At 53.0% G+C, this 19,400-nt stretch overlaps 1 protein-coding gene across 1 annotated transcript in view; it reads right to left on the bottom strand.

Moving 5' to 3' along the window:
* Znf423 (zinc finger protein 423) overlaps nt 1–19,400 on the bottom strand; it is a 245,245-nt gene that overhangs the window by 14,421 nt on the left and 211,424 nt on the right. The window contains exons 5-6 of the mRNA XM_038312928.1: nt 10,584–10,715; nt 9,059–9,174 (exon numbers count right to left, since the gene is read on the bottom strand). Coding sequence (XP_038168856.1) covers nt 9,059–9,174; nt 10,584–10,715 — 248 coding nt within the window. The remainder of the gene's footprint in view (nt 1–9,058; nt 9,175–10,583; nt 10,716–19,400) is intronic.

The raw sequence follows: 19,400 nt of genomic DNA, 5'->3' as shown, positions 1-19,400 counted from the left end.
GAGAACCCAGGCAGAAGGATGAGCCCCTTTGGCCAGAGGTGTGGTGACATACCTGTAAAGCCTCAGAGAAGGGTGGCTCCAGGAGTCCAGCAGCCAGTTTGGCCCTCAGGCCCCGGGACTCCTGGCCTCATGAGTGACCAACTCCAGGGCTAGCAACAGATTCAAACTCCCAGGGGTCACGGGGGTGTCCCCATTCCAGTCCCCCCAAGGCCTAGCTCTGCTCTCCCTCCAGTGGTGAGGTGCCCCGGGCCAGGCCATTTTTAAAGCAGAACAGAAGAAGGCATGCTAGTCAGAGAAAGTGCAGCTAACGAGTCAAATGCTAAGCATATGCCTACAGCACTTCTACTTTTTAATTATTATTAGTTATAATTATCTGGCTGGATCTGACAGCAGCAGCACAAAAAAGCAAGGAAAGCGGCTCCTCCATTACCCATCTAATCAAGACCAGGGGCTCTGAGAGTGGGCTCAGCCTCTGCAGGCCATAGCCTTCCTTTCTTTTTTCTTTCCTTTTTGTTTGCTAGTTCTTTTTCTGCTTGTGTCCTCCTTCCTACTTTCCAAGTGTTCAAAACCTATAGCAAAATACATGGTGGCAAAAAGGAAGGGAGGGATGAGAAGATGGTGGGTGTGATTGTGCAGGTGGATGGGGGTGTACAGGTCAATGAGTGGTCCAGTGGGGTGCATGGGTGGACGGAAGGATCTGTGGATGGGTGGGGGGGTGAGTGGGTGGGTAGATAAACAGTAGGTGAATAAATGAGTATGTGATAGGTGGGTAAGATGAGCTGATGAATGGATGTAGAGGAGATGGGTAGAGGGAGGGATAGGTGGGTGGGTGGGTGGGTGGGTGGATGGGTGGGTGGGTGGGTGGGTGGGTGGGTGGATGGATGGATGGATGGGTGGGTGGATGGGTGGGTGGATGGGTGGGTGGGTGGATGGGTGGGTGGGTGGGTGGATGGATGGGTGGGTGGGTGGGTGGGTGGGTGGATGGGTGGGTGGGTGGATGGATGGATGGATGATGGATGGATGGATAGATGGATGGCAGAAGTCTTCATCCTTGAAAACCTCACATTTGCATGGGAAATCAGGAATATATACGTTATTTCTAACTCATATTGGTAAAAGAATATAGAGCTAAACCAAGGATTGAAAAAGTCAGAGGGAAGATGAGGGAGAGCATCCCAGAGATGGGGCCGCTTAGGCAGGGTTGAAGCAGAAGAAAGGAAGGATGTTCCATTGGAAAGATGGGCAGATGCCGCACACTGGCTTTCTCGACTTCAGGTCTTCTTGACTATTCAATCCAATTGTTCAGCCTTAACTTTTCCTGTACACACACACACACACACACACACACACACACACACACACCTGTACCACCTCCATCACAACACAATTCATGAACTTACTGGCTTACTGTATCTCCCACAGAAGATTACCTGTGTGGATGAGGTCCCTGTCTGATGGAGGAAGGTCATCTGTCTGTGTGTTACTTTCATTGGTTAATAAAGAAATTGCCTTGGCCCTTTAATAGGACAGAAAATTAGGTAGGCAGAGTAGACAGAACAGAATTGTGGGAGAAAGAAAGCAGAGTCAGGCAGACGCCCCATGCAGTCGCCATGCCTCTCCTCTCTAAGACAGACGCAGGTTAAGATCTCTCCTGGTAAGACACCACCTCATGGTGCTACACACATTAATAGAAATGGGTTAAGCAAGATGTAAGAGTTAGCCAATAAGAGGCTAGAGCTAATGGGCCAAGCAGTGTTTAAAAGAATACAGTTTCCGTATAATTATTTCGGGTAAAGCTAGCCGGGTGGTGGGACGCAGCTCACCGCTCCTACTACACCTGTCTGTGTCCCAGCTTCATCTGAGGCCACTAAACTGTCAACAGGTCGTGAGTGTGTGATAAATGAATAATGGAAATGGGTGAGGGGACTGGGCAAGAAGTGTCCCAGAAGAACTCAGACCACACCCCTGGCTCACAGATGCCTCCCCCTGGCTGGGCACCAGGATCCAGCCTGGCAGGACCGGGCTCTCACCATCAGACTGCTCCGGGTTGCTTGTTAGAGCACCAGCTCTGCTTTTAATCAATTGTAATCATTTCGCTGGAAGCGGCATGATTAGGCACACACAAGCAAACAGCGTGAGCTAATCCTTTAAACAGGCCCGCTCGGCGCTGTGCTGGCCGCTTGGCCGCCGCGGGCCAGCTCCGAATCACTTCCTACAGCCCCTGGCTTTGTCACTGAGGGCTTCAAGAAGCCAGGACATGGAACAGGCCCATAGGTCCTTCCCCCTGCCCAGCCCACCAAGGAGAGGTATGCGTGTGTGTGTTGGGGGGGGGGGGCAGTGCACGCACACGTGCAAGCTCTCACATGAGAGCACATGTCATGAACTTTCAAGTGCCCAGGCAGGCTGTCCCCACTGGCTCAGAAATGCCAGAGCAGGACTTTGGAATAAAAAGAAGTTACAGCTCTGGGGCTCCACCCACGCCGTGACAGCACTGCACAAGTCCCTGGACATCACAACAAGCTGGAAAAGCAGCACTCAGAGGCAGGCAGTCTCTGGCACTGGACCCACCATGGCCGGAGCCATCCCCTCCTCTCTGCAGCCTCGCCTCAACAGAACCCATCCTGTGGCTCCTCTGCAGGCTGCTCTGCAAGGCCTCTCCAGTCTGAGCCTGCCTGCCAGGCCTGACTGCCGGCAGGGCAGCCCCACCCACAGCTTTCCCACCTGGCTCACCCAGGAGGCTCTTTCTTTTTCATCCCTTGTTACTGCCACTCGTGCTACCTGCTTGGCCCAACTACTAAAATAGTTTCTGGGTCCCCTGACAACAAGGCTTTTTATAGTTCAGCACTGCAGGCCTCATTTAAATCTATTAGCTCATATAAATGGCAATTTATTTAAACTTTGGAGGGTTTCTGTTTGCCTCCCTGGCAAAGACAATTTGGTTCCATCGGGGGAGCTCTGCCACTTACTGGAACCTTGGACAAAACCCCCAAAGCTCTCGGAGCCTCAGTTTCCACTTCTGTACACGGAGCCAGAGTAACCCTCTCAAGGCTGTGCTGAGACAGGCTATCGCAACAGCTATCAACAGGGTCGGGTCACGGCAGAAATGAAGCAAGAGGTTGTCACTGCTGCTGTTCACCCCGTTTCAGGGACACACCCACCATCAGAGCCCAGCCTGGTGGGCTAGGTAGCAGTGCAGTGGCCCAGGCATCCCGGTGAAGGGCAGAAGGCAGAGAAACCTGGAAGAGGGAGAAGGTCACGCTATCCGTGCTTTGTTAGAGGGCGCAGAGGTGCCCAAGGGGATGTGGAGACAGCTGGGCTGGGCAGGCAGAGTCTGTCGCCCTTCCTTTAGATTGGCTTACCCTGGCAAGGGGCCGACAGGGCCCCAGGCCTTCATCTGCTGAGGCCTGCGGCTGAAAACACAAGGCCAACAGCCCTGGCCTTTTCCAAGTGTCTTATTCCCTAATCAATCTCCATCTTGCCCTTCTGAGCCAGAGAAAAGGCCAGGGTTACGGGGAACAGAGGCAGGGGGTCCTAGGGCCATGCCCTCCCCGTCTCTTCGCAATGCTTCTCTCTAGGCCCCAACATGGCTGTTGGCTGCACGCGGCATCCAGGCCAGCATGGTTGCCTCAGATGGAAGTTCTCAGAGTCCTGCTTTGTTCCAGCTCCAAGGGGAAAGGGACCTTACAAACCCATGAGATTCTCAAATCGCCTAAAAGGTAACTGCAGAAAGCAATGGTCAGATCACGGACCACATGCTCCTTCCTGTGCCCACATGTGCCAGGGGCCTTTCCAGCATTTCTGTGAGGAAGGGCTGGACCCCCCAATGTAGAGATAAGGAAGCCAACAGCCACAGGCCACCTGGGTAAGAACACAAGGAAAGGACAAGGCAGTTTCAAGTAGAGCCCCGCGGCTTAAGTGATACTGGGCTCCTGCAGACAGTACCCCAAGAACCCAATGCCATCTCCTACTCTTGGCTTGCAGAAGCCACCTATATCGCTATAGTTTCATTCATTCTGTGGTTTTAGCTCTCTCCAGAGGAGAAAACCAGTAGCCATGATCAAACATCACATCTTTTCCCAAAGCTTGGAGTCCCAGAGCATGCTGGGAAGCCTCTTCTCTCCAGAGTTGCGGAACACTTAGGGACAATAGGCTTCCTGGAAACTCCAGGTCAGCTGGGTTCCCCATGCCCAGCATGTGACCTGAGCGCACAGGTGTGCTGGGGTGGTTAGGGAAGTCCGTGTTCCCTCCTGTTGTTGGGCCACCTGCAGGCACTGACACTGGCCTGCTTTCTGTACTGAAACATTTTTGCTTTTCCCAAACTGTCATGTCAGAATGCACGCGGCAGGTCCTTTTGAGTCTGACCTCTCCTGCTTGGCATAGGAAATGCCTCCAGGTTATTTCAACATCCACAGACACTGCTCAGAAAGTGTCACCTGCTCACCAGGAGTGAATGCTGGGAGCATCCACTGTGGGGCCACTGCCAGTACAGCTGTTTCAGTTAACCAGTGTAGGGTGTGTGTGTGTGTGTGTGTGTGCACACACGCGCGCACACGCAGCGGGGGTTGGGGTGGTAATCTCAGCTTCCCTCTTTCTGGACAAATGTCCTGGGTTGATTCTGAGGAATGGTCACTGTAGGCGTAACTTTCTTTTTGTCCTATGGCTCTACCTTGTTGGATTCCCTCAGCAGGGTGCCAGATTTCCCGGCTCCAGTACCCAGGCCCCAGACCACCTCCCGGCTTTCTTTATTTGCCTGGCTTGAGCCACCCTGGTGCCGTGGATGTCATCATACTGTGGCTTTCTCTACTCCTTCCTGTCACAACCGACATGACATTCATCTTCTCCGGGAGGCCTGCCTGCCAAAAGGTTTGGCTAATTTAATTGAGTTTTAGAGTTCACTGCACGTTTGCTCAAACCTTTAGCAGACGTGTGATGGGCAAGGACCTCTTCCCTGCCGGTGACTTCCCATTCTCTCAATAGTGTCTTCCCAAAGCACAGTTCCAAAATCTAGATGTAGGAGGTCCATCAGTCTTCTTTCCTGCTTGGGTTCCTACCACAATGGAAGTAGAGTCGAGTCTCCATGATCCTACACACATTGCTGTGACCTGTGTTCCATCTGCTTCTCCCTGCCCACGAGGCCCTGCTCTTTGCATCAGCTGTGCTCTGCCTGCTCTTGCCCTAGCTGGACAACTATCTCAGGCTGGTCACAGGCCCTCTGCACACATGGCTCTCTGCCACAGAAGCTTTAGCCCTAGAACCGGCACTGGGCACACACTGAGCCCTCCGTACACAAGCACCGCATAGATGACCTTAGTCCCCTCTCATGCTCCTAGTCATGCATAAACACAGTTTATCCAAATTCCTCTGAATGAATCTTAGCAGAGCAAGCTGAACTCAGATGTAAATAAGGACTGTACCTCCTTCATTCTGGCAACTATGCCCTATGAAGGTACCCACTCTTCAGGGGCAGACACAGAAAGAACAAGCCTGGAGGTATCCAGTGCTGGCACCCTTCCAGCCCCACAGCAGAACATTCCAGTCCTGGGTAAGGCCAGCCCTAGACCATGCATCTTCTCCTCGAGCTCTCTTAGCCCGCAGTCCCTGCACTCACCGACTCTGCTCCGCAGAGCCTCCTGACTCAACATCATTCGGCACACAGTTGAGATCCAGCAAAGACAGGCATCTTGGCTGGACTCACCGCCTGTTGCCCCACGAGTCCTTACATGGCACCCAGGGGACACCTCAGCCTTGCTGTCTTCACACAAACAGGACAATCCAGACCAGTTCCAGTTAATGGCAATGAAACTGTGGGGCCTGAACACCCTCCTCAAACCCAGAAAATTGCTACTCGAGTTACTTAATGAAAGCCATTATTTGCAGAGATTTAGTGTTGTTACACTTCCCGTTTAAACGGTCTGTAATTAAAATAATTAATTGCAGAAAATAGTGAGTTGTTAAGGCTATAATTTAGTGAGGTTCTTGTACTTGAGGATCCCACTCAAAGGTTATCGGGGTGACCAGGGAAGCAGCGGCTTCTAGGGACCACTTTTCCCTTTTGGAAGTGCTAGAGATGGGTCCCAGGGCCTGGGCAGGCTGGAAGAAGGTACTCTACCGCTGAGCTATATAATTCTTTTTACTTTAAGGCACAGTCAAACTTACCCAGGCTGGCCTTGAACTTTTTATCTTCCTGTTTCAGCCTCCTGAACAGCCAGAATTACAGGCTTGGTTATTCTTGGGTTGGTTCTTTGCCCAAGGTTAGACAAAGGGAAAGTGAGGTACAGTATATGACCCTAGTTTCCCAATACCTGTACATTCAGGAAGTCAAGCTAGTACCCACAGTGCCACCGATGTGGCAGAGAAACAGGAACAAGGAGCCTCTCTTTCAGGGAGAAATATGTCTATTTACTTATTTATTATATATCTCTCTCTTTCCATACCCTCATTCACACACACATTTGTGTGTGTGTGTGTGTGTGTGTGTATGTGTGTGTGTGTGTGTGTGAGAGAGAGAGAGAGAGAGAGAGAGAGAGAGAGAGAGAGAGAGAGAGAGAGAATGAACATGCATGTTGTGGTGCATACATAAAGACCAGAGAACAAAGTTGGGTGTCTATCCTCATCTAACACATTGAGACGGGGTCTCTTGGTTGTGTGTTGCTACATACACCAGACTAGCTCTCTCATGAGCTTCCAGGGATTCTCCCATCCCCATCTCCCATCTCACGGTTGAAGCAACCGGATTACAGGTGTGTGCTAAGTACCTGGCTTTATAAGCCTTAGGGGAACTGTCAAGTCAGAGTGTCACACATATGCAGCAAGCTCTTTACCCACTGAACCACATCTCCTAGACCCTCAGGGAGACGTCTTAAAGCCAACAAGAAGAGACCAGTTGTTCCCCTCATGGTATCTGGAACAAGGGAAGAGAACAAAGCCAGGAGTGAGAAAGGCAAAGTGCAAAGCAATCGTGACTTTATGTACTAAGGACAGTGGTTTGTACAGACTAAGGTATTTCTAGGCAGCCTGTCCAACTGGGTTATAGAAAGCTTCATCCCTCAGGGGACCCTGGCCTACTCTGATAGATGGGCCACACCAGTAAGGCAGATAGGGTAGGACAAGGCAGCTTCCCAGACTGCCCAGCATGAGCTGACTGCTAGCCCTGGTCCTGGCTCCTCAATATCCTCAGCACAGAGGCTCAGGGAATGGACAGCAAGAAAGACCCGAGCATCCATCCACTCATGATGGTCTCCTGGAAGTGGAGCCTTCCCCGGCCTGCTCTCTTTTTTTTTTTTAAAAAAAAAAATTATTTATTTATTATGTATACAATATTCTTTCTGCGTGTATGCCTGAAGGCCAGAAGAGGGCACCAGACCTCATTACAGATGGTTGTGAGCAACCATGTGGTTGCTGGGAATTGAACTCAGGACCTTTGGAAGAGCAGGCAATGCTCTTAACCACTGAGCCATCTCTCCAGCCCCTGGCCTGCTCTCTTAACGGGATGTCTAACTCATCCACACTGGGGAGGAACTGAAGGCCACAGGAACAACAGAAGAACGTGTGGATGCATTGGGCTTGCCAAGAAGAAAAGAACCCAGCGCTCTCCAAGGTCTGGTCACTCAGCTAGAGCCAAACTCAATCAGGACTCGGCCAGCCAATGACAATGCCCCCTCTGCACCCTTCCTGGGCCTGTTTTCAACAACTATACAGATGGGATGAAGCCAAAGCCTTGAGAAGAAGGCCCAGCCTGCCCTGCACCAGGTCCTGCTGTGACCAGGAAAGTGTTGGGTGACTGTCAGCCTCTTGCTCTGGGTGGGTGGGAGGTCCCTGGGTGCAGGCACAGCACTGCATAAGAATGAGGTAAGTGGTGCCCTGCAGGCTGATGCACCTGTGAACGCAAAGCGCATCTTTAGGGATCTTGTCACACGCCAGCTCCCTTCTGCTTCCTCGGCAGCCTCAGCTTCCCAACCTATGCATTCAGACAGTGATGCTCCTTTCCACCCTCAGGAAGCCAAACACAGAGTGACGGTGTGACTTGTGTGGAGAGGCTGATTGCTTCACTTCCCAGTGGAAGCCAGAAGAGCTGGTGCTCTTAGTACCTCTCCCTCCCTCCCGCTTTCTCCTCCCTGCATGGTGACTATGGAAACATAGATGGGCATGGACCCTCTGTGGGCACAGGTCACCAAATATCATGAACTCTGTCTGGATCTGCCACACAAACGACAAGGAAGCAAGCCTTTGTTCCAGGCTACAATAATCTTAAGGATGCTGCTGCTGCAAGCTGATCTCCCCATTGCTACTGACAGCAGTGACTCCCCAGCGGGCAGCGTTTCTGAGCATCCATGTGGCTTGGTTCCAGGGGATGGGGGTATAGTTTCTGGGCCTGCAGTGCTAAGCTGTATGAGTCTGCCACCCCTCGGTATATGCACTGTCAGTGTCGATGGGCGGGAGGAACTGTCATAGCAATGTTATTACGAGGCGTGACTTTTGTGTGAGAGCATGAATGATGTTTCTAGTAGGCATGTGAGCTCTTCTATGTTAATAAGAATTTCCTGGAGAAACCAGTGGGACAGAAAGTGCTGGATCCAGATCCAGATCCAGATCTTCAGAAAAATCAGTACCAAGTAAGAAGAGAAGGAGGCCCATGGGATTCGGGCAGGACTGCAGGTGTCCACCCAGTGGTGCCCCTGCATGAGGATCCCTTGGTTATGGTAGACTTTGGAAAATCAAGGAAGCTGGTAGAGACCCTTGTGGCCACCTGAGGGCCACACTGGCCTTAGTATTTATTGCCCTTCCTCTGAGCTGGAGCCAATAGACATTCACTACTTCTTATATTCCAATTGCCTGGGCAGAGCCGAATTCAGGCTGCATGAGCCACACAGACCCACAAAGCCAAACCCAGGCAAATACTATCAAATGATCTGTGAGGAGAACATGATGGGTAGGAGCTGGAGTCTCCTGCTCCGGGCTCAGCCTCCTTCTGTAGGCTCCCCCAAGAATACACAGGCTGGCACACACTATGCCAGCTAGTCAGGAGCACAGCCGCTGGCGCCCAAAGGCTGACACTCACCTGCAACTCTGTCTGGAAGAAAAACTTCTGCGGGCACTGCGAGCAGTCGTAGATTTTGTCCTCCTGTCCGTGCACGGCAAAGATATGCTGTTGCAGCTTGTTGGCCTGGACGAAGACTGCACACACAGACATGACAGTCAGAGGCCAGTTTCAGCCTCGGTCCCAACACCTCTCCCCAAGCAGGGATCACCCAGGCACAGACAGGGTTAGCCAAGACTACTTCTGGGAGCGTTAGTACCCATCAGACTTTGACGCTGATAAACTAAGTTTGTCACTTAGTAGCTATGCAGCCTTGGAGAAAAAAAAAATCAAGCTCTCTGGGCTCTGGACCTTGCTTTAAACTCTGGAGTTAACTGTAGTAAACACCTCACCGGATATCTGTGAGGATCGTATGGGCAAATATGGGCAAGGTGTCTGAAAGAATGAAATGGCTCATGGTTACAGATGGTGGATGCACCCTCTATCAGCCAAATGCCTTCGCACGGCAAGGCAGTCATTGTTCTTATCCCATCTGACAGCGAAGAAAACCAAGGCTCCAGGAATATGAAATGACTTGCCCAAGGTCCAACTGCAAGCAGGTTGCCGAGAGAAGATTGGAGTTAGGTCAGCAAAGCACAGCGCCTGGTACCAAGCACTTAGGCAACCCCAAGAATCACTGCTCCTGTTGTCAGGGTTACTGTCTGCATCCTTGCATGTGATGCTAACAGATGGGCAGGGGATCCTGAGTTGCGGGAGGGAGGGAAGGACCAGGGTGTCCCAGAGTGATGGGACCCCACAGGCATGTGCATACACATGCATGTCACAAGCAGGTCATAGCAGTGACTTCTTCACTTCCCAGTGGCAACAGTCCCCATGGCAGCCCAGCCCTGGGCACACCCAGGAGGTCACCCAAAGCAGCTGTGTGTCTGGGACAAAAGCACTTCAGAGATAGCCTCCTGCCAGGCACCCCCCTGGGGTGGGCTTCCCGCAGCGGTAGACAACAGATGTCAGGGAGGCCGGGAGAGCCCAGCTCCCTGTGCACACCGGCTGCCATCTGGGCAGCAGGAGGGGGCCAGCAAAGCCCCCGAGATGTGCCTGAGGCCGGGACAGCCGCTCACTTGCTGGGGCTGGCAGCCAGCCTGGGGGCTGGAGACGTGGCCAACAAAGCTGCCCTCAAGCTGCTTGGCTGAAGCCTGGCTAGGACAGGGGGCCCAAAGGCTGGAAGTGGAGAGTATACAGAGGAGCTCCACTGATGCTGGGTGGAGGTCATGGCTCCAAGGAGCATCAAGGGACCCGGAAAGGGCTGGCCAACTGCAACAGAGATGCTGGAGTGAACGGTCACTCAGCTGCAACAGGAGGAGGGACAGAAAAGGTGTCACCCAAGCTGCCCAAGAGGAAGGTACAGGTGGGTTATGGGTCAGCTCTGTACACAGGGAATCCGGGGTTCAAAAGAGAGGGGGGCTGAGAGGCTAGGCTCCAGTCATGACGCAGGGTAGGCTCCTCCCCACTCCCATGCATTCTTGTCATGCCCATGTGGGTACCATACCTGTAAAGCACACGGGGCACTTGAAAGTACCACCCATGCCCTCGAAGCTGTGCTCGATGAGGTGGCAGAGGAGCTTGGCTGGGGAGTCGAACATCTGGTTGCACAGCTTACACTCGTGGTTAATGCCTTCCTCTGCAAGAGAAAGTGACAGCTTCAGTGACGCTCACACAGGAGCAATCGGCACCAAGATGCTGCACCAGTCCCAGGACACCGCCAGTCCTGGGACAACCTGCACCAGCCCTGGAACGTCACCCTGCACCAGCCCCACAATGCCTCACAACACCCCCACACCAGTCCGGGGACACCCTACACCAACTGAAGGTCACCTTGCACGAGTGCATCTCTGATCTCCGGAATTGAAGCTGTGTAGGGACCACAGACACAAGTCATAGCTCTGCTTTGGACGGCCCAGTCCTGACTCTTGCACTAGCCAGGGTTTGGGTTTAGATGTAGGTATCTGAAATGTTGGTCATGTTTCCTCCAGTCACAATCCATGTTCAACAGCTTGAGTTCTGAGATCCCGTGGAAAAGGGGGCATACTGGGTACTCAATGGTGAAAGGAGTAACCAGGTCTTTAAAAAAATCCATTGCATATTCATTGGATGTGTGTGATGTGCCAGGAACTGGCTAGACGTAGACAATGAAATAATGTCCCCCACCTCATTCCAGTGGGGCTGGGGGCCACGGCGCATCGGCTGCTAAGCTGGTGTGAGGGTTGCTCTAGTAGGGCAGGGTCAGAGAGGTTACAAAAGAGATAGTGGGTGAGGGAGCTCTCTGAGACCCTAGAAGAAGTTGCAACAAGCAAGTGTCTCTTGTGGAAACAGTTGCCAACACTGTGGGTCACAAGAATGGGCAGACTCCTCCTTTTCCTTCCTACCAGAACAAATGCTCCCACCTGGGAACTGCTTCAACACCTAAGCCTTCCCTCCATGGTGCCCAGAGAGTGGAACGAGTCAAGGGGCCATGCCACGCCTGCTCACTTGCTGGACTTGAGCTGAGATCCACGCTTTTAGCCCAGTGGTCAGAGGAGGCATGGGCTCCCTTACTTGAGTATCATGCCAGCCAGAGTAGACATGGGCTTCTGCAGCTCACTATGCCTCAATATCTTCTCTGAGAAGCACTCAGGACTACCCTTCCTCTTCTAGCCAAGGTGTGAATTAACGAGTTAATTCATATAAAACAGCACAGCCAGTGCTCAGTCAGTGTATACTGCTGGGCATGGCTGTTTTGGCAAAAATGCAATCTGGGACAGCCAAGGACACAGCCCTCCCTTGGCTCCCCGGGGGAACTGGGCTCACCAAAGGTGCCAGGTGCTCTGATTTGCCCTCAAAGGCAAGAATTAGGTAGCAGAGGGGCTCTGCTGGTGGCAAGCCACAGACACAGATGGGCTGAGCCTCCTGGCGAGTCCCTGGGTCCCCAGGCCCTGGCAGGAATGCTGGGACAGCAGGCTCTCATTCCCCTGGCCCGGCTCATCCCCCAACACCCGGGGCACCCCCACAGCTGAACTGCACACTCGTATGTGCAGGTGGGCCTGCCCCACATAGCCCAGTGGCTGGAATCTGCCGGGTTTTTGTCATGTCCCTAGAGCCCCAGCAACTAGGTCACGTGCACCCGGCAGAAATGCGAGCAGATCCTCCCTTTGCACTGGTGGAAAAGAGACTCATTGACAAGTTTGGGGACATGGGGCAGGCTCAGCACGCTTGCCACAAAGGCCCCACGCACCTCCTCCAGTTCCCATGGGAGACACTCATTGTAATTAGAGATGACTTCCAGTGTGGGGGGCTGCCTCTAAAGACCCCCCAACATGCCCTGCACTCCTCCCCACTACACCAACAACGCTTCTCAGAGCCTGGTGCATGGATGAATGAGTGCATGCAAGCCTGGTGAGAACCACCCCTCTGTGTGGCTTTCCTCTGGCAATGTGGACGGCAGGAGTGAGCAGGGCAGCGGCGAGAGGATTCTACAGACCTTTACACCAGCAGTCTCAGAAGCAGTACTGCTGACTAGGAAATGGGATTTCCAGGAAGAAGAAACAGGTTCAGAGAATGAGGTCACTTGCTAAGATTGGGGTATTGCTCTGTGCAGCATACAAAGCTGATCACATGTGCGTGCCCCACTCCCACCACCACCTCACCCATGAGCAGCAGCCTCTCGCTGCTCTGGAATCCAAGACTTCCCAGTCCCAGCACCTGTGGGCAAGGATGCTGCCTTGCTGTGTGCAGCTCCCAACACGCAGGCCACCTAGAGCGGGCTCAGGAAGCGGTCCTGAGGAGAGGCGCCCAGCTGGGCCTCTGCCCCTGTTTGGCTAGGGCTGGCTCTGCAGCAGAGCTGAGTGATGGCTGACTGCTCTGACTCCAGAGCGAGCAAGTGAGCCTTTCACCGCTTGGCTGTGAACGGGGCTGGGGCTGGGGCTGTCTCGTATACAAACGCTGAGAGGACAAAGGCGGCTCCTGCAACTTGTAAATCAGAGAAATCATGTCTGACAGTCACTTTCCGTTTCATGAGCGCCGAGCAATTCATCAGCTGCTCCCCTCTGATTCACCGAGGCAGCTCCGCCCAGCACCCGCGTTCATAAATATGTGCACAGTCAGGCGGCCCTGAGCCGCCAGCCGCTTGTGGGGGGCCTAAACGGCTGACAAATCACAGCCCGAACCTGTGTCAAAGTGAGGTTCTGGGCTAATTAGATCAAAAGCCCAGCAGACAGACAACTGCCTGTCTGGGACCCTTTCCTCTGTCTCCCCCAAGTGCTTGAAAGAGTCAGACCAGGGGAAGGGGGGTGAAGAACGCACACAGAAAGTCCAAGGGTGAGGGAACAACAAAGAGCCTGGGGGTTCCCGCAGACCTAGGAATGTCTTTCCCTCAGCTTGGCCTTTGATTTGCTAGTCTTCACAGGCCGGGCTCCTCCCTAAGGCAGGGTGGGCTGCACTCCCTGGGGTGCCCATCAAGTGCACCTCTGCCTAGAAAGCCGGCCCGGAAATGGGGGAGGGCCAGGAGGCGGTGAGGGACTGTCCTAGTTAGTGTGACAAACGCTGCTGGCTGGCAAGCGGGGTGCGTATGCCCCACTGCCAGCAAACCCCGCCCACCCGCCACTGGCACTCTCACCCCCAGGCGCCAACAGCCTCTCCTGTCTGTCCCAAGACCGCGGTACCCTCCGAGAATCACTTTTCTGAATTATATAAGATTGCACGGAGCTTGCCACACCTCGGAGCAGAATGACAAAGCTGTCTCGGGCCTCTCCGCCCCAGTGTGGGAGCTGGGGGACTTTGTGAGTTAAGACTCACAATCACTTCCATCCTCCCTATCCACCCCCCCCCTTTTTTTAAAGGCAATGACAGGCATCCATAAGAGAGACCTGCACACCTCAAGTGAGCTACACAGCCCCGCTCGTTCGTAAAGTGAAATGCAGATCTCGTCCTGAAATTCAGATCTGCCTCCTGCTCCCTGGGAGTCACGCTGGCACAGGGAATCTATTGATTTTGTCTAATTTTTTTTTAAAGTGAAAATAAGTTGAGCACGGTGGTACACACCTGAATCCCAGCATTCAGGAGGACCTGCTGTGAGGTCAAGGCCACCCTGGGCTACAGACTGAGTTGGAGGACCTGTCTCTGAGACAACTAGATAAACAAACAAATAAAAGTCACGATGTGCCAGACAAATAAGCCACCAAGCCTGAAGCTTCCAGAGTCCCTGTTTTTCTTTTTTTTTTTTCCTCCTCTGCTCGGGAATAATAAGTGTTAATTTTACACTTCATTTCTCAAAAAAATAATAGGATGTGCGTTTGCTTAAAACCAAGTCAGCTCACTGGAACCTTTCAGGCTGAAACTGTGTCACCCAAAAGGGGAGCTGAGGGCTTTGTGGAAGAGCGTCGTGCAGAGATGATGGCTCCCTGTAATGTCCTCGGCCCCGACTTTTGTCTCCAGAAGCATTTGATCCGTGGCAGACACATACTTATTTCCATACAGGTCTTGGAGGAAGCTAGGAGGAGAGAGAGCCGATTATCAGAACCCTGAAGGTGAGGCGCCAGTGGGTCCCGCTGATGTCAAAGGCAGGCCAAGCACACACTCAGAGGCCATAATTTGCTGCCTGGGAGGGAAAAGCAGCAGGCTGTGGAGGGAGTGGACAGGGCATTGTTCTTGGACTCCACGGAGCTGAGCAGACCCGCTCCAGACACATTGCCTGATCTGGATCTGTTGGCAGAGACTGCATTGGAAAAGGTACCGTTAGCATTAATGTGTGTCCCTCTTTAGGAAGGGGGTTGGTGGCTGCTGCCTTGTGTTGGTAGGAGGCACAACTAGTCACTTACATTCAGGAAGTGGAAATGAAGGACGGGCAAGTCCGAACTAGAAACACTTGGGATTGAGACCCAGCACCACTAACATTTACTATGTATATTTGCGTGATTCACGTAACCCCTTTGTGCTTACGTTTCTGCTAGAAATTGGGAAGAATAATCACAGGGTTTCCACAAGGCAGGCAGGCAAGCGGACTCCTTCTACCGCAGGACCGCGGGACCGCTGCCCTGGTTGAGACTCTCCCAAACGTCCATAACCTCCACTTCTCCTTGCACTCAGGAAGACCTCCTTGAAAAGGCCTCAGGGGACACTCTCACTAAACCACAGGCACTCTGCATCTCTTCTCGCACTTTTCCTGTCTTTATAACCCTTGGGGGTGCTCGCTACCCCCACAAGGCTGTGGCCCTAGATGCTGGGCCACAGGGTTGGGTGGGTGGAGTTTCCTGACAGCCTGGGGCTGCACAGGTCAGCAAGAAACAACACCTGCAATGCCTGGAAGATCCGAGAAGGTGCTGGGAAATGCTGTCACAGGCCTGTGGGCACTCCCAACCACAGTGATCTCATATTTAATCTTTGGATCCTCTCAGAAGCACAGCTGTTTTTTGGCTCCCTCAACTGACCCGAAAGGAGACCTCCAGAGAAATGATCCTCTCCAAGGACTACACAGGACATCCATTCTTCCTCCTTTTGAAGTCCACACTAGCCTTAGGAAATGTAAGAAAGCCGGGTGGTGGTGGCGCACGCCTTTAATCCCAGCACTCGGGAGGCAGAGGCAGGCGGATCTCTGAGTTCGAGGCCAGCCTGGTCTACAAGAGCTAGTTTCAGGACAGGCTCTAGAAACTACAGGGAAACCCTGTCTCGAAAAATAAAAAAAAAAAAAAGAAAATATAAGAAAAGGCGAAAGACTGGACGACTAGAGCCAGAAAGACAATCCGTGCTCCTTAATTTTTTTTTTTTGGGGGGGGGGAGGTGGCAAGCTAACAGTGACACTTAGACCCCAGGACAAAAAGAGGCTGAAAACCAAACACCTGCCCTCTGGTGTCTGGGACAGTCAAGGGGATTCAGGGGCCACTGCAACAAGTTGTAGCCTCAGAATTCTAACTGGAGGAGAGGCCCATTTCAAGTGAGCTCAGCATGGCCTTGACCCTCACCCGGGACATCGGGTTTTTGCAGATGTGGTGCAGGCAAAAGGGCGAAAATAAAGCCCCCACTTTCCATGTTTGAGTTGGCTGGGCCCCTTGCTAGCACTAACTCAGGGTTGGCAAGAGAGCTGGGGAAAAAGAGTGGCCGTGTAGGATGGCACCCCACTGCGGCATCATCCTTGGGATAGCAATGCTGCAAGCAGAGGAAATGCAAGGGACTGTGGTCCTTGAAGCCATCAGTTAGCCACCAAAGAAGAGCCCCGTGGCCTTACTCCACAGTGTCAGGCCTGAGCCCACGGCCTGGCCCACCGCCTGGCCCACAGCCTGTGCCCACAGCCTGACCCAAACGGGTCAAAAGAAGGTCCCGAGGTCCACAGCCCAGGCCCAGACACACCCCCAAACCTCCACCCATGGGGAAAAGCAAGGACGGCGTGTCTCAGTTCTCTAAGCAAAGGAGGAGGCAGGAAGTATGTGTAGTGGGAAGACCCAGGAGAGAGCACCCTCTCCCACACCTCCTGCTAAATGAAAGCCTGTAGACTGGAACAGTAAATAGAGTGGCTCCTGGGAGGCAGTCCTTTGTTGCCAGCCAGGAACAAAAGTCGCTGGGCAAAAGACAAGAGAGGGCAGGTAAGTTGGGGGGGAGGAGGTGGTGAGAGGTGGCGCCAATGGGTGAGAGTTGAGAAGGGTCAAGGGAAAATGCCGGAGGGCACGCTGAGGTGAACCTGGACCCTGGCATCCCCCGGATCTCCCACCTTAGCTCCTGGGGGGAGAATCTCAAGCTCAGCTTCAGCCCCAAAGAGAAGATAGCTTTTCAGAGTGCTCTGGTGTGGGACTTATACTGAAATTGGATACCCACCCATGTGGCCCAGAGACTGCTGGCCAGAGCACAGTGCACCCAGGTCTCTAAAAGGCAGGTTATCTAAAGTTGCATTTTGCCCACACCAGCTAATGTAGGAAACCATTTGCTATAGAAAGAGATACCGGAAACCCTATGAACTAGTGACCACTGCTCCCCGCAGCCCTCAGGCATCACCAGTACCCTGTCCCAGTGCTTGGTGTTATGTGCCCCTTGACACTCCATACCAGTCAGGAAGGCTCGGTGGCTACTTGAAGGCCCCACTGTCACTGCCTCTGCTACCCCCACCTTGGGTTCAGAGTTTCCTAATTAATCCTGGAGGATGGGCTATACCCCTCATTTCCCCAGGGGTACTTTTCTAGGCCTGTTTGGCCAGGAGGGACCCATCATCACACTCCCCCGATGTTTCAGGAGGGCCTATAAATGAGCTCTGGCAGCCTGAACTGGGGCCCCCGCAGGGACCCAAAGCCTCTTCAAAACAGAGCCCTGACAATTAGGCAGTCTGAGTTTTGAAAGGCTTGGGATTGATGGCGTGGACAGTAAAAATATCACCTGGGGAGCTGGGTGTAGTCCTTGGAGGGTTGCCTGAGGTCAGTTGCTATGGCAACGGAGAATGAGCTCAACCTTGTAACTGACCCTTATCTTTTTTTGATCTGTGGGCCACTTGGGGCCAAGGCTTGAAATCAACTGGAAAATAATCCGGTCACATATCAGAAGGAAAACTATTTATACTTATTTACCCGGGTACCCCATCTCCTTAGATCAGGAGGCTGAAGCCACGATGATCCGATGACATCGCACCAGTGCTATTTATACTTATTTGCCCAGGTACCCCTCACACACACCTCATCTCCTTAGATCAGGAGGCTGAGGCCATGATGATCCGATGACACCGCACCATTATACATGGAGGCCATGGGATTTTAGGAAGAAGGAAGCATGACTCTTCCTCCACAGAATGTAGCCACTGTCATGGACAGGCCCCGTATACATGGGAGGAACTATCAGCTTCTCCCCATAGTCCTTTGCTTTCTCCTAGACCACCCTGGGCCTTCCTGCCTCTCGCTGTCTTGTCAAGTCCACTAAGCAGGTGGACTCTGCAGGGGCCTCTATTGTCTGCTGTGTGGGAGCACTATGGTAGCTTGGGAGGGTCCCCTCCTGACTCTCCCCTGTGCCGAAGATTTGTTCTAGTTGTGAGACTCAGAGGCGCGGAGTGGGTGTGCATGCTTCTCCATAATAACTGAGGCCAACACTGGGGTTAGATGGGTGACGGACAGTCTCACACCTTTGGGAATGCTAAATTGGCCGACTTGGCTACCCACACCCTCGCCTGGGAATCCAGGGCAAGACCAACCATATGACCAATCGGGTCCTCCAGGACGTTGCTCTCCTAAGCTGCCAGTACTTTGCTTTCACCTCCTCCAAAACTGAAATCCAAAGACTCTGGATGGTTCCACTGACTGAGTGTTCCCGAGAGCCGTGTCAGGGGGTCAGATCTCAGCCAGAGGTCAGCAAAGCTAGAGTGATTCCGGGTGGGCATCACTGGAGAATTCTTATCATAGCCAAAGTGACAGTCCATCACGCCACCTGGCATGTGCCTCTTCAAACAAGTAAGGGAACGAGTGTGAGGCTGTCCAGCTCAAAAGCTGTCCAGCACGAAGGCTGTCCTGCCTCTACCATAGAACATGCACCCCCCCCCCTTTTTTTTGGAGGAGGGGGGAGTCTAAGACAGGGTTTTTCGATATAACAGCTCTGGCTGTCTGGGAACTCGCTTTGTAGACCAGACTGGCCTCAAACTCAGAGATGAGCCTGCCTTTGCCTTCCAAGTTCTAGAACTAAAGGTGTGCGCCATCACAGCCCAGCACCAAACACTTTCAGAACACGCAGTTTGCTTCCCTGGGCTGCAGGAGAGTGAGAGTCGAGGAGAGACGGAAAGGCCACAGGCGAGGCTACACTATACTCAGACACCGGTGCCCGCTATGTATAAACCCTGGTGGGCAAATCAGAACAATAACGCCCTGCTCACCTTCCAGAATGCATGGCCCGTGCCTCATGCACTTCCCTGTCAGCAGCACCCACGACATGTTTAAACCGCCTCGCACGGCAGTAGGCAGGGGGCAAGCATCAGACTTCTGCCATCTCTTTAAAGAGTTCACATCAGCTTCGTCGCCACCCTCCACCTACCTCCATACTGCTCCCATATATGTGCTGACCTGTGCGGATCCTGAGCCCCTTCACCCAACTGACAGTCACAGCTGGAGGCTCGCAGCAGCTTCCCGTGGCAGCAGGAATGGGCATTCCCTGCACCTCTCCTGCTGAGGCGCCCGAGACCAGACTCTCTTGTTTCTCTGTGGTTCCCCCTGTTGCTCTTTCTTAAATCCATGTTATGTTGTGTGTGGATGCGTGTGAGAGTATGTGTGTACACACAGAAGTTAAGATAGCTTTTCAGGAATTGGGTCTCTCCCTCCACCCGGTTAAGCCAGGGTCTGCTTGCTTCTGTCGCTGTGTTGGGTGGTCCAGGCTGGCA

Source organism: Arvicola amphibius, chromosome 15 (assembly GCF_903992535.2).
Source record: "Arvicola amphibius chromosome 15, mArvAmp1.2, whole genome shotgun sequence".
NCBI lineage: Eukaryota > Metazoa > Chordata > Mammalia > Rodentia > Cricetidae > Arvicola > Arvicola amphibius.
This window is presented reverse-complemented; position numbering and strand designations above follow the sequence as displayed.